This window comes from Heteronotia binoei, chromosome 13, assembly GCF_032191835.1.
Source record: "Heteronotia binoei isolate CCM8104 ecotype False Entrance Well chromosome 13, APGP_CSIRO_Hbin_v1, whole genome shotgun sequence".
Taxonomy (NCBI): domain Eukaryota; kingdom Metazoa; phylum Chordata; class Lepidosauria; order Squamata; family Gekkonidae; genus Heteronotia; species Heteronotia binoei.
The window spans coordinates 40,233,725-40,259,358 of NC_083235.1; the positions used below are offsets into that span (position 1 = coordinate 40,233,725).

The window sequence follows — 25,634 nt, forward strand, 5'->3', positions numbered from 1 at the left end:
GTCTTTTGAGAAGACACAAAAGGACCCAAGCAAGGATGTATATTGACCAGTTCCTCAGGTGTGGTAGATGCAACCTGCATTTATGGTTGACAGGACAAGCTTTATTTTCCAGATAAAGCTCCTATACATGAGCAAAAAAATCCCAAAACAACTGATCGCACCCAATGCAAAGCAAGAGTCTCCTTTGCAGAAATCACAGGGGCCCTCATTTCATATGCTCAATAAAATAAAAGCAGGCATAATGTGAGGTAATAGTTTCTCCAGTTCAAACGGTGGTACAGCCTTCTGCAAGGCCCCATAGAACTAGGTTAGCAGATACAGAGCGAAGATCTGTTTTAATCTGTAAACTACCATTCTAATGCAGACAGAGAAAAAGCTGTTTCCACACTGGTTATTTGCCCCACATTCAATGTTGTGGCAAAGTAGTCCCCCCCTCCCCCAATTTCCTCACAGCATGGTGGTGCATTTGTGCATCTCCTGGGGTTTCACCAGCTTTCCTCTGATATTTCTCAAATGTGCTTTGCTGCCAAGTTTTGAGGGGAATTGCAGAAAATCCTAGATGGCTGCCATGTGGGTGGAAAAGTTCATAGTACCCCATTTCCACCTATGCAGCAACTATTTTTCCCACCCTCGTCTCCAGAGAATCCAGCCACATGGCAACTTTGTAGAGTCCCCCCCCCCAGAAGAATAATATTGTTATATTGCTATACCATTATAACAACTCATATATCACATTCTGTGAATTTTCAGCTTTCATTTAAAAAAAATACCCTCTCCAGCCCTTTTCATTGCAAAGATATGCCTTTCCTCTTACAGCACCACTCTTTTAAAAATGAAAGCCGGGAATCCACAAAAGAAGATACACAGATTGTTATAACATTATATCAATATAACAATATTCAATTATGGGTTAAAAAAAATCAGGAAAAGCCCCAGTGGTGTGGTGGTGGGTATTGGCTGCTGTCAGGAGACTGGGGCAGGGAAACCATGGGGAAAGCAGCCATGTGGAAGCCCCCATTGCTACTGCATTATAGCAGCAGCTGCAGAAGCAATGAGGAAATGACATTCATCCCTGTGTGGAAGGCACCAGAGAGCAAGCTAGTACAATCCTCCAAAAGCTGGGACAACACCTCCCACATGCAAAAAAGATGACTGTCAATATACCTTTCTCACACTTCAAGGTAATTTCCCACCTCCAAAAAAGGCTCTGTTCCACCTCCAGTCCTTTATGAAGCTGCAGACTATGATAGTGTTGGATCTCTAGCAGCCAAGAATACAACACTTTTTTTTTTCTTTGATGGTGAGCAAGTCCTTTCATTCAATATGAGTGACTACTAGAAACACTCTCTCAAGGAATCTGATGCAAAAAAGGAAGTTTTGTGTAATTTTTAACTTTAGATCATGCAAAAACCAGGAAGTTCTTGTTTATCCTCCCCCCCCCCCCAATAAAAAACTGGTAGAAGAAACCACGAAGGGGGTGCCCTGTTGCCTGGGCTTGTTCTCTTGGTTTCTCAGCCCTCCCTTCTCCTCTCTGCTCGCTGAGTTACTAAGCTACCTGAAAGCAGAGGCATCTTCATTTGCAGGGTCTGAAGCCTGCTGGAAGACTTTAAGTGGATATAGTGGGCATGAGGTTAGTGAAGTAAGGGGCGTTCTTTTTTTTACTGTCAACTGAGAACCGCAATCAGTGGTTTGTTTATTAAATTAAGCGGCACTGAGCAGTTTTTGTTGCATTGTTTTCCACAATGAAGTACTTAATCTCTGACCTATTGTCCACTGGCATGTTCCAAAGAGAAGAACACATCGCAGGCCGAGCTCCCGAAGGATAATTGGGAAAGAGGTTTATTATGGACATGCAGCATCCTCATGGAGCAATTCCCCTTGCCAAAACATTGCATGGTGCCTGCTTACCCAATCTATTTATGCGGCTGCACATTTGAAGAGGACATTTTTGTCACAACCGATTTATCGCTGTAGCTTGGTTTTGACAACTGGCAGGGATAAGCACGAACTAATCAAAGGAACACATTGATTTGGAGGCACCTGGCAAGTTTTACTTCTCTAATTATCAGCCTGTTCTCGCCAGCAAGGAAGCCCTGCAGACTTTAGAAGACGGATCAGAGGCCCCATCAGGTTTATGGGGATTTCTTTCTTTTCCTGAGCCAATGGGAACATGCACAAGACCTTCAGCGTGCTTCTGAACAGCAACGTTAATTTCAACAAGGTGCAGTGGAGGCTGAAGCCCACAGAAAGAAGCACACCTGTGGGTAGGCATCAGATTCCTTCCACTGACTTTTTCTAGAGTCAAGGACCAAAGGGAGAAAGGGAAGAAGAGGCCTTTTTTTGTGTATGGGGGTGATGTTTGTATTATATGCAGGGATGCCAAATGCCTGCTCCTAGCAGGCAATTTCATGCCACAGGGCAATCCCACCCAGCCTCACTTCTCATGCCGATGAGAGAAACAAACAGGGGGAAGAAATGATGTTGGGCTACATGTGATGTCACATCCAGACAAAAAAAACAGATGCCACATCAGCCAGCACTCTAGAAACTAGTGACTGTTCTGTGAATTTATTTATTGAAGGAGAGAGAGAAGGGGGCAAATCTCACATGTCTGGTTGCCTGACAACCTCAGAGGCCAGAAGGAAATCAGCATTCTGATGGCCAAATTACCGTAGATGGGATCCAAGGAGCCTCATGGTGCAGAATGATAAGCTGCAGTACTGCAGTCCAAGCTCTGCTCACAACCTGAGTTCGATCCCAGCAGAAGCTGGGTTCAGGTAGCCAGCTCAAGGTTGACTCAGCCTTCCATCCTTCCAAGGTAATGAGTACCCAGCTTGCTGGGCGTAAAGTATAGGTGACTGGGGAAGGCAATAGCAAACTACCCCGTAAAAAGTCTGCCAAGAAAACGTTCTGATGTGATGTCACCCCTTGAGTCGGTAACGACTTGGTGCTTGCACCTTTACCTTTTTATATGGAATCCATGTAGGTCTTTGTTAGCAATCACACACAGTAAATAATGTACTTTCAATCCACTTTCAATGTAGTTTCCAACAGGATTTTACTGTGTGAAATGGCAAAATCCAGGTGCATTATTGCGTGTGTGTGTGATAGCTGCATCTATGTGCTCAGTTGCTTTAAAGATTGTTGTTCCAGCCCCACTTACTACACTGCCTTCTTCTAACTGGGCTAGTTAGAGTACAGAGAAGTAAGGTAGGGTGGAGAAAAGGCTGAGCTCCATTCATAGCAGGATCCATTTCAGTAAAAAGAAAAAAAACAGAGGGACTCTGGCTTCAAAAGTGAGCAGGTGGATTCCTTACTGTGACTCATCTCACTCTCGGTAAAGGAGGCCTGTCTAAAGATGTCTCTTCTCCCTCCCCAGTTCCCACTCCAGTCTGCACTATAATCATGGAGGGAAAGGGGAGAGAGCACTGTGTTTCAGTTGCTTCCTGCATACAATGCGCTACAAACTAAAAGAACCAGATGTTTCCCATCATCTCCACCATGTTAGGACAAAACAATGCACTACTAATCTTCAGGGCTTCATGTGACCTGAATTCTTCAGATGGCTCAAAGCACCTGAATTGGGCAATTCAGATTTCTAGCTTGGTCTGTACCAAAACTTATTAACAAAAGTTAAAACCACAAAGCGAACAATATCCAAATATACTTACTAAATCATTACAATAGAATAATCAGAATTATAAAATCAGTGCTTCATAGCTGCAGAGCTACAGTTATAGTGTTTTAACCATTCCCTATGTTACCCCTTTAAACTTGCCCCCTCCCTATAGGATTTTCAGATTCATTTACCTCACAAACACAAGTCTACAATCCTACCAGGGATTATCTGGGGATTACCCAGAGAAAGTAGCTGGTACAGAAAGAGTTAAGGATACCCTCCCATACCTTTTCTGCTGCAAACCACCCCTGCCCAAAGAAGCATTGGCAGGGAGAAGTACCCATTATACACAGCAGTGGTGGATCTGGTTTTCTATTCACTTATCCAACAGCAGGATTACAGACATCAACGGCACACCCAACTTGGAAATGCAACCACGTTTTACAATACGAGAGTAAAAACTAATGGCTAATTGAGACATTACACACTGTTTACCAACAAGAAGGTTCTTCCTCGATATGTAAACAGGTTAAAATGTATTGTGCTGATTGATAATATGTACATCTCAGGCAATGTTCCTTATAAGCTGTAGAGTCTTATAAGCAAAAATTCTACTTTGTGAGCTACTGGCATTAAAGTTGTGAGCAACTGCATGAATTAGTGTATTCTGGGGTTATCCTTCCTGGGCAAAGACAAAAATATGTGAGCTGGAGGCTAAAAATCTGTGAGCTAGCTCACACTAACTCAGCTTAGAGGGAGCACTGGTCTCAGCAGATAAACACAAACAGAGAAAGCAAAACCGATGCTCACCATTCGTACAGAACCCAACCATAGCTCCTTCTGTATAATGTTCTGAAGCACTTTTTTTGTATCTCAAGTACATCTCTCCACCCTGAGAACATACCGAACTTAAGAGCCCAAGTATACGTTTTCAGAGAAGTCCTGCAGGAAAACACGAAGGAACAAAGAAAACCCTGCAGATGACAACACAGAATAAGAACAAACAGTCCAACTGATTGAGAAACAGGGCTGCAGGTTGGAGTGGAGTAAATGGGACCTTTTAGACAGAGGGCCAAATGAGACAGAACACTGTGAGCTCCTTGACTAGAGATCTTAGCTTCTTTTTTTAAAAAAAAATGTAGTTGCCAGGCACACAATGCCCTGATTCTGATCAGAATCCTATTATACGCGGGTGTATGAAGGAGTGGGTTCCAGTTTAATCTCTTCTAGGTCATCATCCCAGTGCGAAATGGTCAGGGAACTATTTCCTCCATCATGGAAGTTTATGGGAACAAATATGTGAACCACTATGACATCTCCATGAGCAGTTTCAGGTCTGGAAAATGGCCAAGAGAAAAGACTTAAACCTCCCCTCAGAATGAGGTCCCCGCACACAGGGTAATTGCATTTTTTTTTTAATGCCTGCAAAGTCTGATCACAGAACTCTCAATGCCTTGTCTGGTTTGCCTTGTTGTTTTATGTATTATCAAGCTACTACTAGAAGCAATGTAAAAACAGCGAACTATTTGAATAGCTTTTCTTTTTCTTCTTCCCTTAAGGTTTCATTGACCTGGGATGGTGAGCTAATTAGACAGTACAGCAATATTACATCGACCTACATTTTATGTCTCTTCAGATGTTTCATTTTTCATATTCTTAGAGACACCAGGCAATAACCCATCATCTGTGTGTGGAAGGCACACAGCATTTTCTACATTCCTCTTTTGGCCTCTGCAAGGCAGCTCCTGAATTCACAGCTCCAGGAGGCACTGGAAAAGGAGCGCAATTTGCCACAGCCAGTAGAAGGATGAACCAAATAGTATGACACTGTTTTCTTTGTGATGGAGTTGGGCAAGGGGGAATAGAGCCCATATAAGAGGACATCAGCTCTACCCCCTTCTCTTTTTGACCATGGATGAAGAAGACAGATGGAAAGCAGCAAGAAGGAGCAGACAAAGGTGCCAGGTGGAGATATAAGCAGGTGGGTAACCCATAATACAAACACACCCTGATGCACCTCTCCTCTCTATCACTGTACCCCTAACTGTGGGGGGCAATGGTTGACTGCAAGCTGATCCTCCCCCTTGTGGTGACAGCAGTGTGGGTCAAGTTGAAAGGTACACAATACAGTTTAAGTGAGTGCCTTGGGGCATCATTTGGACAGTGAAGGGTTAACCCTAGGACTGTCATGGGTGCTGGGGGCCCTGCAGAAGAAGCCGAGCCTGCAGAAGAAACTGTGCCCCTGCCACCTGCACCAGTGCCCCTGCCTCCTGCTGGAGAAGATCCAAGCCCCCCTGCCTCGCCCTCTCGGGTGGCTTGTGTGCGTGACCGCCTTCGTCAGAACCTCAGGGATCGGAGGAGGGCGGCACGCTCACGAGCAAGATGCTCCCTGAGCCCTGAGTTTTGAAAGGATTCTGGCCCTTCTAGGAGTGAGGGTGCTTGAGTCTCAGCAGGATCCTGGCTGCCCTCTGAGTCAGCAATTAGCCCAAATGGGCAACAGACAGCAGAGGGCTATATAGCTGTGGGCTTTGAGAGAAGGCTTTGTGGGAGCAACTAGTCACTTACCTGATGTTCTAGCATCCACTTTGGCTTCTGGACCCCCTGACTCTGGCATTGACTTCTGGACCCCCTGACTTCGGCTTCTGAACCTCTGACCTACGATACCTGGACTGTGATTTGGTTTTGGCGCTTTGGACCCTCCTTGCTACCCAGCTACAGACCTTGGACTGCCCCTGGACTTCGCCTGGCCTGGCCCCAACCCGTGACAAGGACCAGGCCTGGGGCCCCTGTGCCTTCATGGACCTGGGACAGGAAGCCCTTGAGTGGTGTCATCATCCTCCACCCATAGACTCTGAGGCTAGGGGAACAGGCAGTGGCACTCCTCCCTCAAACACCAGTTTTAGAAAGGAGGAACCTGAGCCATACACATCTCATAGCTCAAGGCTCAGAGCCAAAGTGGCCTCACCTGTAAATTCAGGGATCCACAAACAAGAGAAGGCCTGACTCTTCTCATTCCACCAATAGCCTGCATTACAAATTGGTTTGGAATGGGGTTTGTCCTGCCGGTACCACAGATCCCCTTTGATAAGTGTAAGTAAATAACTAAAGGGGTGGGGTCTCTTTCTTCTGCATCTACAAGCTATAATCATTCAGAAGGTTGTGAGATCGGTGCTTCCCCCTGCCCCCGGTCACCTGCTGTTCTTTCATGTGGTCTCCTGATGCTGAGGAATGGTTTCCCCAGGAGCTATAAGGGACTGCAAAACCAGAGGGGGGGGGGGGGGAGTTGTGCCATGCACAGAGTGCATGTATACTGTCCACCATTTTCTTTCAGGATAGAGCTTTTGTTTTCAAGCTGAAAACCTGGTGCCAACGTTATATGTTTTTATGGTAAAACCCCGTCTCTGGGGATTGTTAATGCAGGTCTTCAGTATCTTGTGTGTTCTCAGGATCAAGGGAAAACTCATCCATCATATCACTCCGATTAAATAGGCCCATTTAAGGGTGTATCCACAGTACCACTTAACTGTCACTGCTTCCCTAAAAGAATTCTGGGAATTGTGTTTTGTTGAGGGTTTCTAAGAACCAGAATGAAGCAAATGTGAGTGCCCCACTTTCTGCCCCTCACATTTTACAAATCTGCAATATGAGGTTGTTTGTGGGGGGTTTGTGGGGGGCTTTATTGGGTGGGCGCAAAGTACTAATATCTTGTAATCACCTAAATGGATAAACAGCAAATCCTTGACTGATCATCAGTCTCACTTATTTAGACTACCCCTTCCTGCTCTGACCCGGATGGTTCCCGCTAGTTCAATCTCATCAGATTTCAGAAGCTAAGCAGGGTCAGACATGTTTAATATTTGGATGGGAGACCATCAAGGAAGTCCAGGGTTGCTACTCAGACATAGGTAACAGCAAACCACCATCAAATGTCTCTTGCCCTGAGAACTTTATGGGGTCACCATAAGTCAGCTGCAACTTGAAGGCGCTTCCTCCCTCCTCCTCCTATTTTTCCGTAACTAGCCCTGTTCACAAATTACAGAAAATGCACATATCGTCCACATACAATGTATGTGTTCTTTATACATGCACTGAGTAATTCTCATGTTATAGTCAATACATGGATGGCTGAACATGTAATTGAAGCCCTACATGTATTCAAGTACTGGTTCCCAGTTTTCATTTTGTCAAGTGAACACAAGTTACTTCCTTCTTACAAAGAAGTGCACACATGTGCATGCAAGCTGCACATGTGTTCACTGTAGCATGTGAACAGAGACATAAACTCTGAGCCGCTTAGGAGAAAGGCAGGATCAAAATGCACTGGGGGGGGAGGGGGGAAAGAAGAGAGAAGGAGAAGAGTCTGTCTAAATGTTAAGAAGGAAGCCACCACGTTTAAATCTACAGGCAAATTTCTCAAGTCTAAGAATGGATGGCAGGAGGTACTCATCTCTGTGACTGTTTTGCAGTAGCAGTTAAACCTTTGCTTCCTATTTCTGTAAACAGATCACTGTGGTAGTTTTCATTAGTCACGTCCCCTCTCTTTGCTCTTCACAAAATAGGGAGGTGCTGACAGTGGAGGCAAATGGGATGGAGAGGAACATGTAAGAGAGAGAGAGAGAGTGTGTGTGTGTGTGTGAGAGAGGGGGGGACAGCATAATTTAAACAAACTCATGGGATACTGCATGGTACAATACCTAGTGGCATGTAGATGCGCTACCATTCATTCTTTTAGTGTAGTATCATCAGGTTCTGTTCCATGACATCACCAGGATCTAACTCATGAGTCTCTGGGTTTGGGTTGCTGCAAACATGTATATAGAAATTTAGCTGACAGAATGTGATCTGCAAAGGTTTCAAATTGAGGAGGGGGCAAAATTAAACTATACAGAGAACAGATCTTGTGATCCCTAACCAGTATTAATCTTAAACATGTTCAACACTCTTTGGCACAAGTAACCTGTATGAAGAATGGCTCTTCAGCTTGTGAAATTTTATTTTAGCTGCCTCAAATAATATACTTTGGGCCTGTATGTGTTTTGTCTGTTCTCCTAAAAGCACCCTACCTGGATGCTAAATATTTATTATATTCACGGAATCTCTTCAGTGTTTTCTAAACAGAAAGAGCAGAAAACTTTCTGTATTGTAAAATCAATCATGTTACAGTGACCAGTATAATCAAATGTCTGTGTTTATGAGACTTCATAATTGCTAAGGTATATTCCTCTGGTTCCATTTTACTATTTACTTGTGGAAGTTTTCTCCCACCATTCATGTAACCATTTGGATCTAATTCAGCAAATGCTGTGATTCCCAGTACACTATATTCAGAGCGCAAAATGGCTCATCAAAATGAAAAGAACAGAGCTGCTCAAAAGGATTCACTAATTAGGGCTGCAACTAACAAAGTTTATCTTTGGGCATGCAAAATATTTTGCAATCTTTCCAACACTTTTATTCTCATTGCCAGCGAACCAGCAGAATATTGGATGAAGTGCCATGTCTGTAGGGTATAGTTCTGCATAGGACACTTGTTCCTGATATGTGGGACTGTCACCCCTAACAGCACCCTTTATCTGCCATGTCAAAGTGACCAACGGGTAATTTTCCCACCCTCTCCATTATTTATCAAAAGATTATGCATTTGATAAATGCATAAATGATGAGCTCCCTTTCATTGGCAGTCTTCAAAATGCAGCTGGATGATTATTTGTCAGAGATGCTTTAGGCTGATCCTGCATGGAGCAGGAGGTTGGACTAGATGGTCTGTATGGCCCCTTCCAGCTCTTTGATTCTATGATGTATTGAAGTATTTTTATCCCACTTTTTCTATGAAACTGGGTCCTGAAATAGCTTACAATTAACAATACATCACATTTGTTTTTATCTAATGATAGTTACTGAAATGCAGTTCCGCTGTTTTTCTATAGATTATGAAAGATGCTTTAGCGCATTCCATAGCCTCTGTTATGCTCTCTGCTGGTGCTAAGATCCTGACCCACCACCACTGTGCATAAAGCCATATTCCTGCCAACACTCAGGTTTTGATACACAGACCCCTTCTAAGACAGTTGTGATGTTGCAGTGCCTTTAATAGTGGCCAGTTCTGTAGCCATTATTAGGCAGTCCTGTCCCTTGTCATGCTGCAAAAAGCTTCTTCTGCTGATCAAGCTGCTCTGAAAGGGGTAGAAACAGTCCAAGCTGGGGTTCCCTCCCCCTCCTCCAGTCAGCTGAAATTCCACCTACCAAGGCCAATCATAGCTTTCAAGATTCACCCTCTACTAGAAGGATGAGCCAACTAGAATCTGTCTTGAAGGATGAAAAACACCTGTCTGGATCAGTAAATTAGTGGTTACCCCAGAGTCATGTAGTTTGGCTGTCTGAATCTCATTTGCTGATGTTAGCCTGTAAAAGACCCTCTGAAGTTGAGCATAAATGTGCTCTTGCAATTTCTCTATTCATTTCAATAGGAGTATGCAGCAGAAATTCCTGGCGGATTGCTTCGGGGGGTATGGTAAGGTGGATTCTCCACATGTTTTTTTCAATCAGCTTTACTGGGTGAAAAAAAATTACGATTTTATAAGGAATATTCAAACTCTGCCTTTTCAGCTGGAAAAGGGCACAGCACTCTCTCACCCCCAGCCTCATCTAACCTTGCACATTCAGATTCAGCAATTCTTTGCTTTTAAAATCTGCTCAAGTACATTCCACATCTCTGTTAGATCTAAACTGCAGCCTTGCAAATCAGCACAAAAGGGAGAGAGGAATGGGGGAAAGTCTTCTGCATAATTTGTATCTCCGTAGAGCATAACATCCCTGACATCTAAGCTTTTCTGTTTTGCTAGGATTTCACTATAAGGCTGGTCACGACAAGGATACAGATGAAGGGATATGCTTGTTTTGCAGATGAGGCAAAAGCCATGCTCTGCACAGGGCCATGCCATGTGCCTGAAGCACATGACCGCTCAGGCTATAAACCACTGAAGATTTTATTTTATTTTCAATATCTGAGCCAATGGGAAAAGACAAAGCTTGGGAAAAGACCCGCTCAGTGAAACCCATGCGGGGAGGCCAAGGCTCAGAGATCTTGCAGTTGCTTGAGGCTATCCAATCTGTATACAAGAGGGCTGGTGACAGAACCAAAGAGTTATTTACAACTAGGTGTTGTTAGAGCTTAGGGGAAGAGTGGTGCCATGAGGGGGTCATGGATCAGAAAGGCTATTCTGGAACAAGATGTGCCACAGAGGCAGACAGAAAAGATAAGGATTAAGGGATTGGCAAACCGCACAGTATTGGGACTAGATCACTTAGGGTACAGAAAAACGCAGGGTTTTCCAGCTGCATAATCCAGCACATATGTTCAAAATATGCTGTCTAGCAGCTGAACACAGCAATACTCTCAGCTACTGCCATGAAGTGGTGACTGAAAAGGAGGAAGGGTCCTTGTATGTATAGGAGGCTGGCACCAGAAGGCTTGAGAGGGAGGGGTGCGGTACTGTGACAGAACTGGTTCACCCAGCACTGGTGAGACCATGCTGTGCCTTTAGGCCTTTAGGTTTCCTAGAAGATTCTGAGTAGGTAGGCTATAGCCATGCCTTTACCGGGGAGAAGAGGCCTATCCCTTCACCAGCTCCCACTCTCATATCTTCTGGAGATGGCCATCAACAGGTGCAGGATCCCTCCTCCCATCCCAGCTGCCATTCCACAGCAACAACCCAAAAAAGGCCTGTGTGCCCCTGTATAGGCTGCGGCTGCTATCTGATCAAATAGTGTGAAAAGAAGTAAGATGTGTGTCCAACACATTACTACCCACTCCTTTTGTGGGAAGAAAAGCCAAATAATTATATTCACACAATTACTTCCATTTACCAGTCCCCCACCCCACATGCTGTAATTATGGCTCTGGTCTCTGTGAGGTCCACCATAAATGGACTGTGTGACATTTACACACAGTGACTCTTATGTGATAAGTTCCTTGTGCCATGTGTTAGACTTTTCCACAAATCTGCACAATTTGTGGAGGCTTATGTAATAGTCCTGTCCCCTGTGTAGAAGCCATTTTCCCCCAACTTTTGGGGGCTGGAAACCATCATGCAAACAATATTAAATCAATAACCACAAGACCCACATTCAGAAACATCGTGAATGGTATCTTGGAGTTATTTTCTTTAGAGAAAATACAGTCATCTTATAGTGCAGCATTTTTCCGATGATCTTTTTCATTTATCTACTGAGCAACCCTGAAATAACCAGATATGTTGCAGATGATTCTGGGCTATGTTTTAGGGCATGCCTTCATTTTGTACAGGGCACCAACCAAGCATGCCAGGTCTCCCTTTTGCTTTGTGTGAACTATGAAAACCAAGACTGTAATGTAAAGAAAGGGTGGGAAAGAAAATGGAAGGGAGAACCATGTACACTGTTTGAAGCTCCCTAAAGGAAGGGAGAAAGAAAAATAAGATAGACTGCTGAAATCAATTCTGGTATAATTATGAGCTCATGAATGCAGAGTTCAGAAGCAGAGGTATACATTCCTCTATAAAGCATGTTCAGGGCCAGAATAGCTAAAGGCCCATCTCTCCCAATATTCCTGCCTATGCACTGAAGGCATAACCCAACACCCTGCACTGTTGTCCACCTTTCTTAGACGTAAGGCATTCAGCAGCTAGGAGCAGGGTCTTATAAACTGTGATATCTGGACTCTGGAATGCCTTCCCCATGGATCATGGCATGCAGCATTTTCTATTTTATAACTATTGCTTTATCTGCTGCTTTTAATCTGGATTTTCCCAATTTAAATCTGGATTTTAATTCTGCTGACTGCTGCTGGTTTTTATTGCTGATTTTAATTTTTCTCTTGTTTCTATGCATCTCTCCTCCCCTTGCCACCTGCTGTTTTTACTTTCTGTAAATGCTTTTAATCGCTTTGATATTTGTTAACTATCCTGGGAGCCAATTCCCTAGTTGAGGAATGAAATATATTTAAAATAAATGACACAATACAATTAACCCCTTCATCTGCTCGCCCCAGAGAAGGAGGAACTGCACAACAAGTTAGTAGAAAGAAGTAATCTTCACCAACTGAACGCTAGCATGCCCTATACTCTCAATTTTGTTTCAGACAAATCTCTGCTACTATGAGAATTAGCTGGTAGACAGTCAAAAGGCTGTTTATAATTATGCACTCCTACAGTTCAAATAACAGCAAGGTGCTATATGCACTTCCACAAGGATAATAAAAAGGGTGGCATTCTGAGATGCGATATTTATAGTTAACACATACTGAGTTTGCAAAAGAACAACAAAACCCGTTATACATTTATCTGATATATTGGTTTCTTGGCTTTCTACAACCACTTCAGTGGAGAATTCTTAACTATCCCAAGTAAGCTCTCATGGCCCATATCTGCTTAGTACATGTACACATGTAGCTGTCTTTTACTGAATCAGAACACTGGTCTGTCAAGGTCACTATTGTCTACTCCTGACTGGTAGTAGCTCTCCAGGGTCTGAAACAGAAATTTCCCACATCACCCCTTACTTGATCCTTTTAACTGGAGATGCTGAGAATTAAACCTTGGACGTTTAAGGTGCTCTACAGCTGAGACATAAGCCTTCCCTTATTTTAAAGGCAAAACTACAGGCCAGGAACTTTCATACCTTCTTCTGGGTCTTACATTTTATCCACAGTGATGAAAAAACATATCATCCAAACAACAAAAATTGAGTTCCATACTTCTTTTTGTACATAATCTCCACAGAGCTTGATGTAAAGTTAGTGTGAAGCTCAAAATCTCATGAAACAAGTTCCAAACAGAAAACAGGAGCTCTGTGATAGACTGACTGTCCATTTGGGATTCAATAAAATCATAACTTCGTCCAGTGGTGAACAGTGCAGTTAATAGATATGAGTGATCATAACATCTACAAAGGACATTGTGCTCTATAACTGCCTCAGGAAATGTCCTCTTGACAGATGATGAACAGGGCCTTTTCTCTGAGTCTCCTCCTCTAGAACTTCCTTTTCAAGCAAGTCTGTCTGACACCACAAGTTGGTAACATCTTATCTTTTCAGAAAAGCCTTTTATACATTTTAATTTTGGTTGGTGCATTTTAGGTTTAACCTTTGTATATACTTTTAAACTCACTTAATGATGTTTTTGTTTGTGTTTTCATTGTGGTTGATGACAGTTCGGAATTTCTGTTCCAAGCCACTTTGCATTTATAGAGTGGCTTTCAAACTGTTTTTTGAAAGTTGAGGTTTCTTGGAGGATCATACAGTGCTTCTTGGCCCACAAGACAGCCTGACAGTTATGTGTGATTTTCTCCTGTAAGTCAGTCACTGGGGAGCTTGGGAGACCTCTGAAGAGCCAGGTTTCTTCAAAACCAATAAATAAATTTTAACTCTGTCTCTTGAAAAAAAAATCACTGATTTTAAAAGTGCACAGAGATAGAGTGTTTCATGCTTGGTAGTGTGGAAAAATGAGCAATCTGTTGCCAACGAGTGGAGCCCCAGTCGCCATCTTGAAAATCAGTCCTAAGCAAAAGGCCTCTGCTTAATCTGCATCGTTCATCAGTTGCCATTAAAATAATTTGCATATTATTTTCAAGGACAACACTGGATGTTAAGGCACAGCTGAGGGCTAGATAGAGGTTGCAATGCTGCTCCTCACAGAAAACGAACTCCCTTTGTATAGGAAACTAGTACATCAAGGAGTACAGTCTCAACAAACCCTCTCCCTCCCATGTTCTGAATACAGGGACTTTAGTTTTTCATATGCAACAAGGCTTTTTATGCAGGGAATATTCAAAACTTATCACCAATTCCTCACTAGCAGTTGTTCTGTCCCTGGGCTTCTGCTTTCCCCAGCTCAAGAGATAAATTCCCCATCCGTTACTTCCTGGGAGCATTTTGATCCACGGCTTCCTCCAATTTCCCTCACAGCTTCCAGATCTCAAAAAAACAAGACCAAGAGGCAAATTGGAGGGAGCTGTGGATCAAAATTTGCCCATGCAGTAACTGGTGGGGAATTGATCGCTTGAACCAGGGAAAGCAGAAGCCCAGGGACAAAGCAACTGCTAGTGAGGAATCGGTTTATGAAACTGGAAGTATGAAGTGGTACAGTCCAGAATCTAATTGACCTGAACTATATATGCAGTAGTATTAAATGGTGGAGTCCAGAGGTGGTACAATAAACTCTATCACTGCAGACTTCAGCCTAAGGAATCATGTTTTATGACTCTATGGGTGTGCTCCTAAGCAGATTTTATTCTCATCTTATTCAGTGGAGCTTATGGTCATGTAAAGTTCAAGTGGGCAATCATGTTGGTCTGAAGTAGTTGAGCAAAGCAGGAGTCAAGTCGCATCTTTAAGACCAAACAAGTTTTATTCAGAATTTAAGCTTTCGTGTGCTCTCTAAGCACACTCTAAGCTTAGAGAGCACATGAAAGCTTACGTTCTGAATAAAACTTGGTTGGTCTTAAAGGTGCAACTTGACTCCTGCTTTGCTCAAGAAAAGTGCATTTCATATTATATAAAAAGTAATTCTTCCTTTTACAAAAAACTAGCATTGCAGGAAACAGATGAACTATGATTTAGCTTTCTGATGTACTACTTTTTTACTTGCAGAAAAGACTGTATATGTTGGGGTAAGGGACATTCAACAATGACATCACTCTTGCAGATATTATAACACCTTAGGGTGGTAGTGTTTAATTCCGCTGGGTGTGAAGGACAGGTCTTAGTCTACCATATTTTTCTACATCTTGTGTGGAACAGCTTAAGGGTCTAGAGACTTTAGGCCAATTCACAAGATTAATTAAGGTGTGGCTATTTTGACATTTAGATTGCAAATTGATCCTAATGTTTAGCCAGAGTCAGAGCTCTAGACACAAGATGAAATAATATTATGTTCTTGTGGATCCCTATGTGCAATTTGCTTCTTCAGGGGACCTTACTCTTCAAGGTGGAAAGTAAATAACTTTGGAAATGATCCCCTGAAGAAGGGAATTAAAATTCTTTAAAAATACACTTTCTGCCTAAAGTTTTACTCTAGAAGTTTCCTCTAAGATCCATGTTACTTGCAGGAGTACAAAATATTTTATAACTTCTGGTGCCAGCCTCCTACGATTACAAGAGCTCTCCCTCAAATTCATTAGGTGGCCTTAGATCAGTGTTCCTTTTAAGTTGAGTTAGTGTGAGCTAGCTCACAGTTTTTTAGCCTCTGGCTCACACATTTTTGTCTTAGCTCAGGAAAAATGGTCCCAGAGCAATCTAATTTGTGCAGTAGCTCACGCCTTTAATGCCAGTAGCTCACAAAATAGAATTTTTGATCACAAGACTACACAGCTTGAAGGGAGTATTGCTTTAGACCTGCTATTCTCTTGTGGCTTAGCCAATCTCACAGGGTAGTTGTGAAAATAAACTGAATGTGGGAAGATCCATATATGTTGCCCCAAGTTCCAAGGAGGAAGGATGGGATTAGGGCTTTTTTAGTAGCAGGAACTCCTTTGCATATTAGGCCACACCCTCCTGATATAGCCAGTCCTCCTGGAGTTTACAGTAGGCCCTGTACTAAGAGCCCTGTTAGCTCTTGGAGGATTGGCTATATCAGGAGTGTGTGGCCTAATATGCAAAGGAGTTCCTGCTACAAAAAAAGCCCTGGATACATCTGTGTTGGGTTTCTCAAAAAAGACACACTCAAGTTCAATTCTGTCATAAACAAAAACACCTTCTGAACCACAAGCCTTTCCCCTAATCCCTAATATATGCAGACTCTCTGCAATTACCCAGGGTGTGAGAAATGCACTCTGTACCTAATCTGGGGTACTTCTGTCTCTTTTTGCTTTACACATTCCAGGATCAAGCACTTGCCAAGGCTAGTACAGTAAACCTTCACACTCTACTTCAGCAACCTAGGGGACCCGTAACATTCACTGCCATTGTTAGTATGAGTCAGAGACAGCAAATATACATATAAAAAAATCATAGTAACCCAGGGATGGAATTCTAGCAGGAGCTCCTCTGCATATTAGGCCACACCCCTCTGATGTAGCCAATTCTCCAAGAGCTTATGAAAAAGAGCCTTGTAAGCTCTTGGAGGATTGGCTACATCAGGGATGTGTGGCTTAATATGCAAAGGAGCTCCTGCTAGAATTCCACCCATGATAGGAACTATTTCTACACAGCTGGCTGTATTCTGCCAAGAGATTCTCCCCTACAGTCCAGTGAGACTAGCAGAAGCCCATCTGGTTCAGGTTTGATGGGCTTTGATCCACCAGCATGAGACTGTTTTTAAAGACATAAAAGGAATAGGTTTTCATTTTCTACATATTTGCCTTCAAGAGAAGAGGTGATAACAACATCACACAAGATGAGTCTCCAAGGACAGCGAACACACCGCAGAATACATGTGTTTCAATAAACAGAAGCATAATTATCACCGTGACATCATAGCTCTACTGGCAACACAGTCAAGGGAACTACATGTTCCCCAGTCCAGCAACTATGACTTCTCAATGCTATTTGGTCACAAAGCAATCAAAAGCAATTTGCCACCGCCACCATAAATGCTGAGTTTAGATCTCTAAAGAACTACAGATTACACAGGCTGGATCTGGGGGGCTCATGCTACGTAAAAGTGAAGCATGAATTGCAGAGGTCTGCAACTGTCCTATCCTGAAAAGAAAATGCCCACATGAAAACTTTATTCCACCAAACACTGTCATGACTCAAGCCACGAGCACTTCAAAATGCCAATTTTCCTGTTTCTGCAGATCTTAAAAACATTTTTATAATGCAAATTATCACAGGTTTTGGCCATAGATGAACCATTAATTTCTTCCAAAGAGGAATTTCCAGGCTTCCCTTCAAAAAAGAATTTTTGTGAAAACCCACAGGAGACTTGCTGAGATCACCCACAGGAGACTTGCTTTGGAGAGGGGGGGTTAGGCACTGTATCCTCTGCTCTGATCAAGATCAACTCTGAATTCAGAATTGTCTCTGGACTTGTTATATGTATTTAAATTCCCTAAATACAGAAGCTAAAGAAAAAGTTCTGAGGTTGAAGCCTTTGCGTAAATTTCTACCACTATGGGCCAGTAAGTTCTTAGGCCTTAAAATCAGCAGCCATTATTGGAGGGTGGGGGTACAGATGGAACCCACAGTATTGAGGAAGGTTTTAACTTTCCTCCAATCTCATTTACATGCTCTGTCCCCATCTAAAACAGTCCAGGTTGCTTAGGAAAACAGGCTGTGCTTGCCTAGGAAGATTTTCAACTGGCAAAACTGCACTAGAGGAGGGAGGGAAGAGCTCATTATTCCCCAGTGCCCTGGTCCTGATCCACAGCAAGCCCTGCTGAGGAACCCATAATGATTCCTAAATGGATCCTAACCCTACAGTCCTTTCTTACAACTCCAGCTATATGAGTGCTTGTGGGGGGCTCACAGGAGAAGGAAAGTCACTCTGTACACATTCAGAAATACCTTTCTTCATTATTACTCTAATGTTTTGCAGACCTATGTTGATAGCACCTCTTAGACTAAGGCATTATTATTAAGCATGAGAGGAATCCAACAAATTCTAGAATCCAGACACCTTCTGTGATTGAAAAGCTTATAAAAGCACTTGAAAATCCTTACAGTGCAGTAAACAGTTTGGGGAGGGGATGGAAAGACCTCACCATAATAAATCGAGCGTTTAAATCACACAGGCAGCTAACCTAAAACAGAGGGTGCAAATTAATTCTGCCAGGTGATCATTAAAAGTTGGCTGCCTTCCAAGGCCTCCAAAAAGGGAGCAGGGAAGGATTACCGACTCCTAATCGCTTTTGCTCCTTCATCGCATGTCTGTACGTGTGGTATATGTGAAAGCCAATCCAAACAAATAGAAGACACGTGGTACAGTGCTCCGTGAAACTGTACCACCTCAGAAAGCACATGGAAGATTTGCTTGTTTGAAAGAATCCCCTGCGTCAAAGCGTCCCTGCGCGTCAAAAGCTTCTGCATCAGACAAGCCTTGCCTACCTCTCTAATGTGTTAGCCTTCCATCCAAAAGGAACGTTTGATTGAAAGACTAGTGCTTGAAAGACTAGGGACTCTTCATAAGGGGCTGCATGGAGGATTATGCCACATGCCCCTTCTGGGTGTATGGATTTACTCTCAAACAATAACAGAAGTCTTGCACTTACCTTTATGTGTACAGAATTTCCTTAAAATGTTGCTTTAAGTATTTTATTCTCCTCCTCTATGCTCAAGCTGCCCCACCCACTCAGTCACATGGCTTCAACAAACTTAGGTTGAGGACAGGGCATTTCCTCCCAGATAACATGTAGTTCTACCCTCAGAAGATCTTAATAGGCTAGTTAACGTTTTACTTCAAACATTCTACTCAATATTCTAATTCAAACATTACAAATGTAAAGCGCATTCCCAAAACTTTACAAACTGTTTACAAATACCTCTAAAAATATAACTTGTGCACACCCTGGGGTCTCTACTGTGATGTACATTCAGTGAACACACATGTCCGTCACTGCATAATATGTCAAACAACCCTTTTCAGCCAAAAGAATTTAAACTGCAAAGAGCAGCCCTCAAAAAAAAAAGGTAAGAAATGACTTAACCCAAAAGCACATGCTGATATTTATGTTCCTTCAGCGATCAGCGCTGGATAACTTCTAGCTGAATGTGTGTCAGTCCTGAAAGTTACTGCATTTGACTAGAGACTGACAGATACACAAATTCAGTCTGTGATGGTCTATTCACACAGCAAAGTTATCAAGTGCAGATTTTATATGTGTGAAACTTACACATATTTTACATACAGCCCTTGTTTCTGAACTAGGAAGAAAACACAGTTTTACAGAATGTGGCACGGTTTCACACCATTCTTCTCTTCTGTCCCCACACTGGCCATTCCCTTTATTTATTTCATCTTCTTATCTGATGGTTTCTGACAATAGTCTTTCATGTTCCCAGCATGACTGGCCATCCCAGGACAGGAGAGAGGAGTGGTTTCCTGCTCCTGAGAGCCACTTCTGTTTTTGTTATAAGCATGATGAGCAAAAATAAACATCAGCAAGAATGAATTATATTTCCTCTGACTTGGAGCACAATTCTAAGTATACTGAAGTCAATGGACTTAGAAAGGTACAGCTCTGTAGAGGCCAGATTTCCTACAGTCTACACAGTCTCCCTAATTCCAAAGGGAAAGACTTCAAGAAAACATAACCACAGTGGACAAAATGTTCATTACTTTTCGGAGTCTGTGGGGTTATTTGATTTAACTTTTTAAAACTATAGGCTGCTTCTCTGCTATGTTTGGTTTCTTAGTAAAACATCATCCTTCATTTTCAGTGCAATGCTCTGAGCTCATTCATATTTTTTTAAAGCAATCATGTGAACACCTCCAAGTTAAAAAAAAAAAAAAAGTCAGGTGGGGGCTACAGTATTCGGTGAGGTCTTGTTTGCAGATATGCCTCCAGAAAGGCTCTGCAGATGGCTCATTCCCAAAGAAGAATTCCATGTGAAGATGCTCAGGTGAGAGACTGAAACCAGTTTTCTATGCAGTCATGTATTCCCAAAGGTGTATTTGCTAAGACAGCACAAATGTTGTGTTGTAAGCAGTGTTCCCTCTAAGCTGAGTTAGTGTAAGTTAGCTCACAGATTTTTAGCCTCTGGTTCACACATTTTTGTCTTATCTCAGGAAAAATTGCCCCAAAGCAAACTAATTTATGCAGTAGCTCACAACTCTAATGCCAGTAGCACACAAAGTAGAATTTCGGCTCACAAGACTTCACAGCTTAGAGAGAACATTGATCGCAACGAGGTTTCAGCAGGTGGGAGAATTATTTAACCCCTTAGAATGTCCAACAATTCTCCCCTGCTTCAGTTGGCCTCAATTCTGGTTGCAAAAGATGGGTGCAAAATAAATAAATTAATACAAACTGCCAAAGATGGAGGCATTTGCAAGGGAAACTCTGCAGATGGGAGGGGGTGCTTTGCCCTTAGCCTGTTTGCTGATGTTCTCTTGTAAATGCCTTTCCCTCCCACACATTATTTTACAAGTAACACATGTTCAGGAATACCATGTTTCCACTGGAAACATGTAAGGAACCACCCTCAAGTACATTAGCCAAGAAGGTCCCATCTGAAATGCTGCTGAATTTTAAAATCCAGACTGATCACTTTCTCTCTAATAAACCATAGTAACAATACGGGCCTGACCCTAATAGTGACTATTAAAATGAACTCTTGCTGACTCATGCCCAATTAAGCACAGCTTCACGTTACAAAATACTTATTTGGAAGGCACAGATTTATGTTTTCAGTTTACTATTCAAAACAAGCATATCATTCTAGAATTTATCCATGGTCTTGAAGTACCTGGGTTTGTTACTAGCACTAGTGTATTGACTTCCTCTGCGTGGAATAAATTCTTGAAACAGAAAATAATCACTGGATTGTAGAATTCAGAAAAGTACAAAATGAAAAAAAAGGTGAAGACTGTGTGCTCTTAATCACAATTTAGATTATACATTACTAACAGTGATGTGGGAGTCATTTTTTTTTACCACAGTGGCAATGTTTAGATCCAGGGACACCCTGTGGGTGGAGCTAATGACACAACTCCTTATCACAAAAACACTGGCTGGCCTCTTCATTTGGATTGGTGACTTTCTGAAAGGTGATTGCTCACACAATCCCTGGACTAAATGTGACCAGAACAGCAAGAAAGAAGTCACTGGCAAATGGGTTCCCTCATTCCTGCTAGTAACATAGTTCCAGCTTAGTTAACTGGACTTCCTTCAAAGGGCTCAAGGGTCAGGATGTTGAAAGGTGCCCCCTCACATGGCCTGCTGGCTGCGTGTGCAACACACTCCTATGGGGTGCTCAAGCTAAGGATATTTCAGTTTGCTTGATTATAACCCAGGTGCCCCTAAGGATACCGGTAGGGCAGAATTACCTGGCCTGACTGGAGTCTGCATGCAGTTTTGAGATACCATGGTCGAGTGAACTGACGTGGATGCTCTGCTGCTGAGGTCCATGACAGAAGGTGCTGCTGAGGTAGCTTGCTGGATAGCTGGTGGGTGTGGGCTGTGGTCATGTTGAGCAGGGCTGGGTGGAATGCCATTTTCTGAGAGAAATTCTTCCAGGTCCATGTATTCCAACTGGAAAGTGTCACCATCATATGGAAGTGTTTTGTCCCATAATGTAGGACCCAAGAAAGCTGACTGTGGCACTGTGGCATTGCTGTTGTCATCGTCCAGCTTTTTTTCTTTGTCTTTTTCTTTACAAAATGCTAAAAAACACACACACACAAAAAAAGGAAGAGGGGGGTCAATATGTTCCCAAAGGATATGCCTGCTCTTTCCAGCTATGAAAAACTAAGAAAGAATTCTTTGACAATAACTGATTATTTCTCTATGCCCATCTCTCCTGTTGGTATAGAACAATAATGAGAAAAAAGGTCTGGCTAAATGTGTAACTCACATAATCTATTCACGGTTTTCACCTCTGTTTTGAATTAGGCATCCCACTGGCATTCTTTATTTTTATTATATTTTTTATTTTTTGTTAATTTGTATTCCACCCTTCCCTGTAAGCAGGCTCAGGGAGGATAACAAGAAGTTAAAATAATTAAAACTACAGGCTAAAACCATGGAATACAATAAAACAAATAGCATATATGTAACAGGCAGCGGTTTCCATTGGACACATTCTATATACCAGTACAGCAGTAGGCCCAGAGATGTAATAATAATTAAGATAAGATAATATAGCATCATGACAGGTAAGGGAGGCCAAGCAGATGTTAGCTTCAAGCAAACATGAGCTTCAAGCACTAATCTAAGAGTTCTTCATACCAGAAGGAAAGACAGGAAAGGAGTTTCTGATAGGAGCTCAACCCACAGGGAAGGAGTCTTGTACCATCTCATGACAATGAATCAGTCTGGTGCTAGAACACATTCACATTCTTGTGCTGTTCCCATTCATTCAATAGGGTTTGAACAGGAGAACTTTTGGTAGGCTATCCTTAAGACATTACAATTGAGTTTATAAAGTCTGCATTCTGTCTTTTTAATTTTTTTTTTCAAAAAGCTATCTGGACTAGAACATAACCTGGAACATTTGCTGTTTAAAAACTACAGGAACTGACTCACAATATGAAGAATTATAGTTTCCAATGATATAAAATTTCAGGTGGACAGCCTTGTTGGTCTGAAGTAACAACAAAGTCTGAGACCAGTGGCAACCTTAAGACCAGCAAAGTTTAATTCTTTGTGCTACCAAACTCAAACTTTGTTCCAATGGTATAAAAATACTCAAATGTCAAAATTCCTGAGAATACGTTACAATAATGCTGATTAAGCAAACAATGTAGAGGCATCTTCCAACCATAATATTACAAAATTAAACGATCAAAACAGTCCAAGGATTATTTAAATGGAAGCAGGTCCCACAGATTTCACTGGTACTTCCTACTTTGAAATTCTACTTAGGGTTTCTTGAATTTCATGGGGCTACAGGTGGATAGCCTGATCAGGTGGATAGCCTTGATGGTTCCCACCCACCAGACATTTTTCAAGTAAACAGCTACTGTTTCTTCCATGGTGCCTGCATCTCTCCTCCCCTTCCCCAAAATTTTGGAATGGGAAAAACTCATGGTATGTGTGAGGGGACAGCTCTTTTTGTCTACTGAGGCAAGCAATACCACAGCTTTCCTGTAGCAGTGGATCTTCCATCACCACATCCATGCAAATAAGGTTTAGTATAGAGATGCAAGCCAGTAATTGTACTGCTATTGCTGCTTGGCTAAAGAGACAGTTAAAATTTATTAGAAAGATTTAACAAGGTGCTATAAAGAGACAATGGCTCTCACATGTTTCACTTGGATACAGACCCCATGGATAAAGATTTTAGCAATTAAGAATTTGTAATTTGTTATGATACGTTTTTTTCCTAAACCTTTCCTCCAGGAAAATGATGATTTCAGTATCCCTTTACTTATTTAAGGCATTTGTTGAAATTTTTCTTAATGAACCACTTACAAGACGACGCTATCTTCTGCATATTTGTTTGGGATCAAATTCAATGAATGTAGTGAGCCTTTCTTTAGTGTAAACATGCATAAGAGTAATGCATGCATATAAACACCACAGAATTAAAATACACCCAGAAAGTACACAAAATCATCTTCAACACTTTAGAAAAACCTTGAGTACGGTATACTCCACAGCCATTAATGGGTAACATGACTATGGATTTTAACAGGTTACGAACTAGAAGTCGCATATTAAACTTACAGGAATTTTGTCCATATCACCTATATTTTAAAAACCTTCAAAAATATTTAGCAAGACCATGGCGGCATATTAAAACTCATCTCTTGCAACTTTTCAGTTGTAGGATTCATTTGGTAATTTCTCCATTTTTATTTAGGTGCATATTTGGAAATAAACTGTATTTCCTTTTAACTTGTTTTGTTTTTTTAAAAAAATCTATGGCAGATTAGTGGTGCGTGTGTCTGTCTGTGTACACATACCAGTGTAAACTCATCCTCCTGTGAGAAATTGCAATTATTTTAGCTGCAACCGTAAGCACACTTTCCTAGAATCAAGGTCCACAGAAAGCAATGGCTCAAATAAAATGAGTACAGGACTCTTCAAATGCTTTTAAATACCACTCACATCCTCATTCCCTATTTTAATAGCCTTCAAAATTTGCTGGGGGTGTGTGGGGGGGGGGGCGGTGCCAATTACACTTCTTGCCATAGCAGAAATCTCAAGTAAGAGGAAAAAGGATCCCAAGGATTCAACAACGTTCTATAGCAAAGCAGTCAAAATCCAATCCTATGCATATTCACCTGAAGTAAAATTCCATAGTGTTGATTTGGGGCTTGATCCCAACGGACAGAATGCACTCTTATGCATATAAGCACACTCTAACCCGTAGAGGAAGGAGCATAACCGCAGTCCTAAGCACGCTTATCAGAGAGTAAACACCCCTGAACTTACTGAGACTTTCTTCTGTGTAAACAAGAATAAGACCGTGCATAAGAACTTTGTTTTTCAGTGCACATTTGCACAATGATCTCACCTGCTCTACTAAAATTGTGGGCTCCGAAATTGTACTGCAGAAGAGTTGCGGAGCTATTTCAGGCAAAACCCTTGCCAACTTTAAAAAAGAAATCCTCCCAGGTATATTATTTCTCTCTCTCCCCCCCCAACCCCCCGCCCCCCCATCGCTCGCTCTCACCGTCTTCCTGATGCAGCGGTAGCTTAAGAGGGTTTTCTAGCAGAGACTTCAGCACGCCGTAGGTTGGAGGTAGGAAAGTTGGGTTCAGAGGAAGAGGTCGAGCCATAGCCTCTCAATTTTAAAAAAATATTATTATCACTACAATTATTATGAGGAGACGAAAGATCCCAGAAACAGTCTTTGGGGATTACAGCAATTTAAAAAAAAAAAAAGTAAACAAAACCCGGGGGGATCCTCGGGAAAGTGACCGCAGCTTCAAGACAGCTCCAAGGGAATCGGGACGTCCACTTGCACTCTTGGTGTCTTTTTGCTTTTCTAGCCCCAGCAGCAGGAGAGGAAATTAAAAAAAATAAAACCCACAAAAAAGGGGGAGCCAGCCAAGCCAAAGGCGAGCGGCGCTTTCGAGCTCCCTGGCTCTCCCCTCTCGCTCCGCCCAGACCTCGGAGCTGGCTGGGGCTCTTGCGCGGCGCTCAGGGCATTTGCACATCCATGTGCTGACACTGACAAGAGTGACGTCAAAGCCCAGCACACGCGCCTCAGTAGGCAGCGAGGGGAGGAGCCCGCGGGCGGCTCGGGAGGCCCGCTCAGGTTGCGGTCGCCGCTTCACTCCGTTTTGCTTTCCTGCTTTGGCCTCTTTCGTTGGCTCTTAGCCGAGGAAGACCTTTGAGGGAGTCGACAGTTGCGCGCGGCTTTGTGGCAAACGTGGCCTGAATTTTACAAAGATACTATGCGGCTGCGGGGGTGGGGCCGTTAACTTCC

At 42.5% G+C, this 25,634-nt stretch overlaps 1 protein-coding gene across 2 annotated transcripts in view; it reads right to left on the reverse strand.

The window, feature by feature from the left end:
* Positions 1 to 25,383, reverse strand: part of HLF (HLF transcription factor, PAR bZIP family member) — a 60,244-nt gene extending 34,861 nt beyond the window's left edge. For both annotated transcript variants that reach the window (XM_060252328.1, XM_060252327.1), the window contains exons 1-2: positions 24,876 to 25,383; positions 21,583 to 21,918 (exon numbers count right to left, since the gene is read on the reverse strand). In XM_060252328.1, the coding sequence (XP_060108311.1) occupies positions 21,583 to 21,918; positions 24,876 to 24,981 (442 nt within the window). In that variant the 5' untranslated portion in view covers positions 24,982 to 25,383. The remainder of the gene's footprint in view (positions 1 to 21,582; positions 21,919 to 24,875) is intronic.
* Between the last annotated feature and the right edge of the window lie 251 nt (positions 25,384 to 25,634).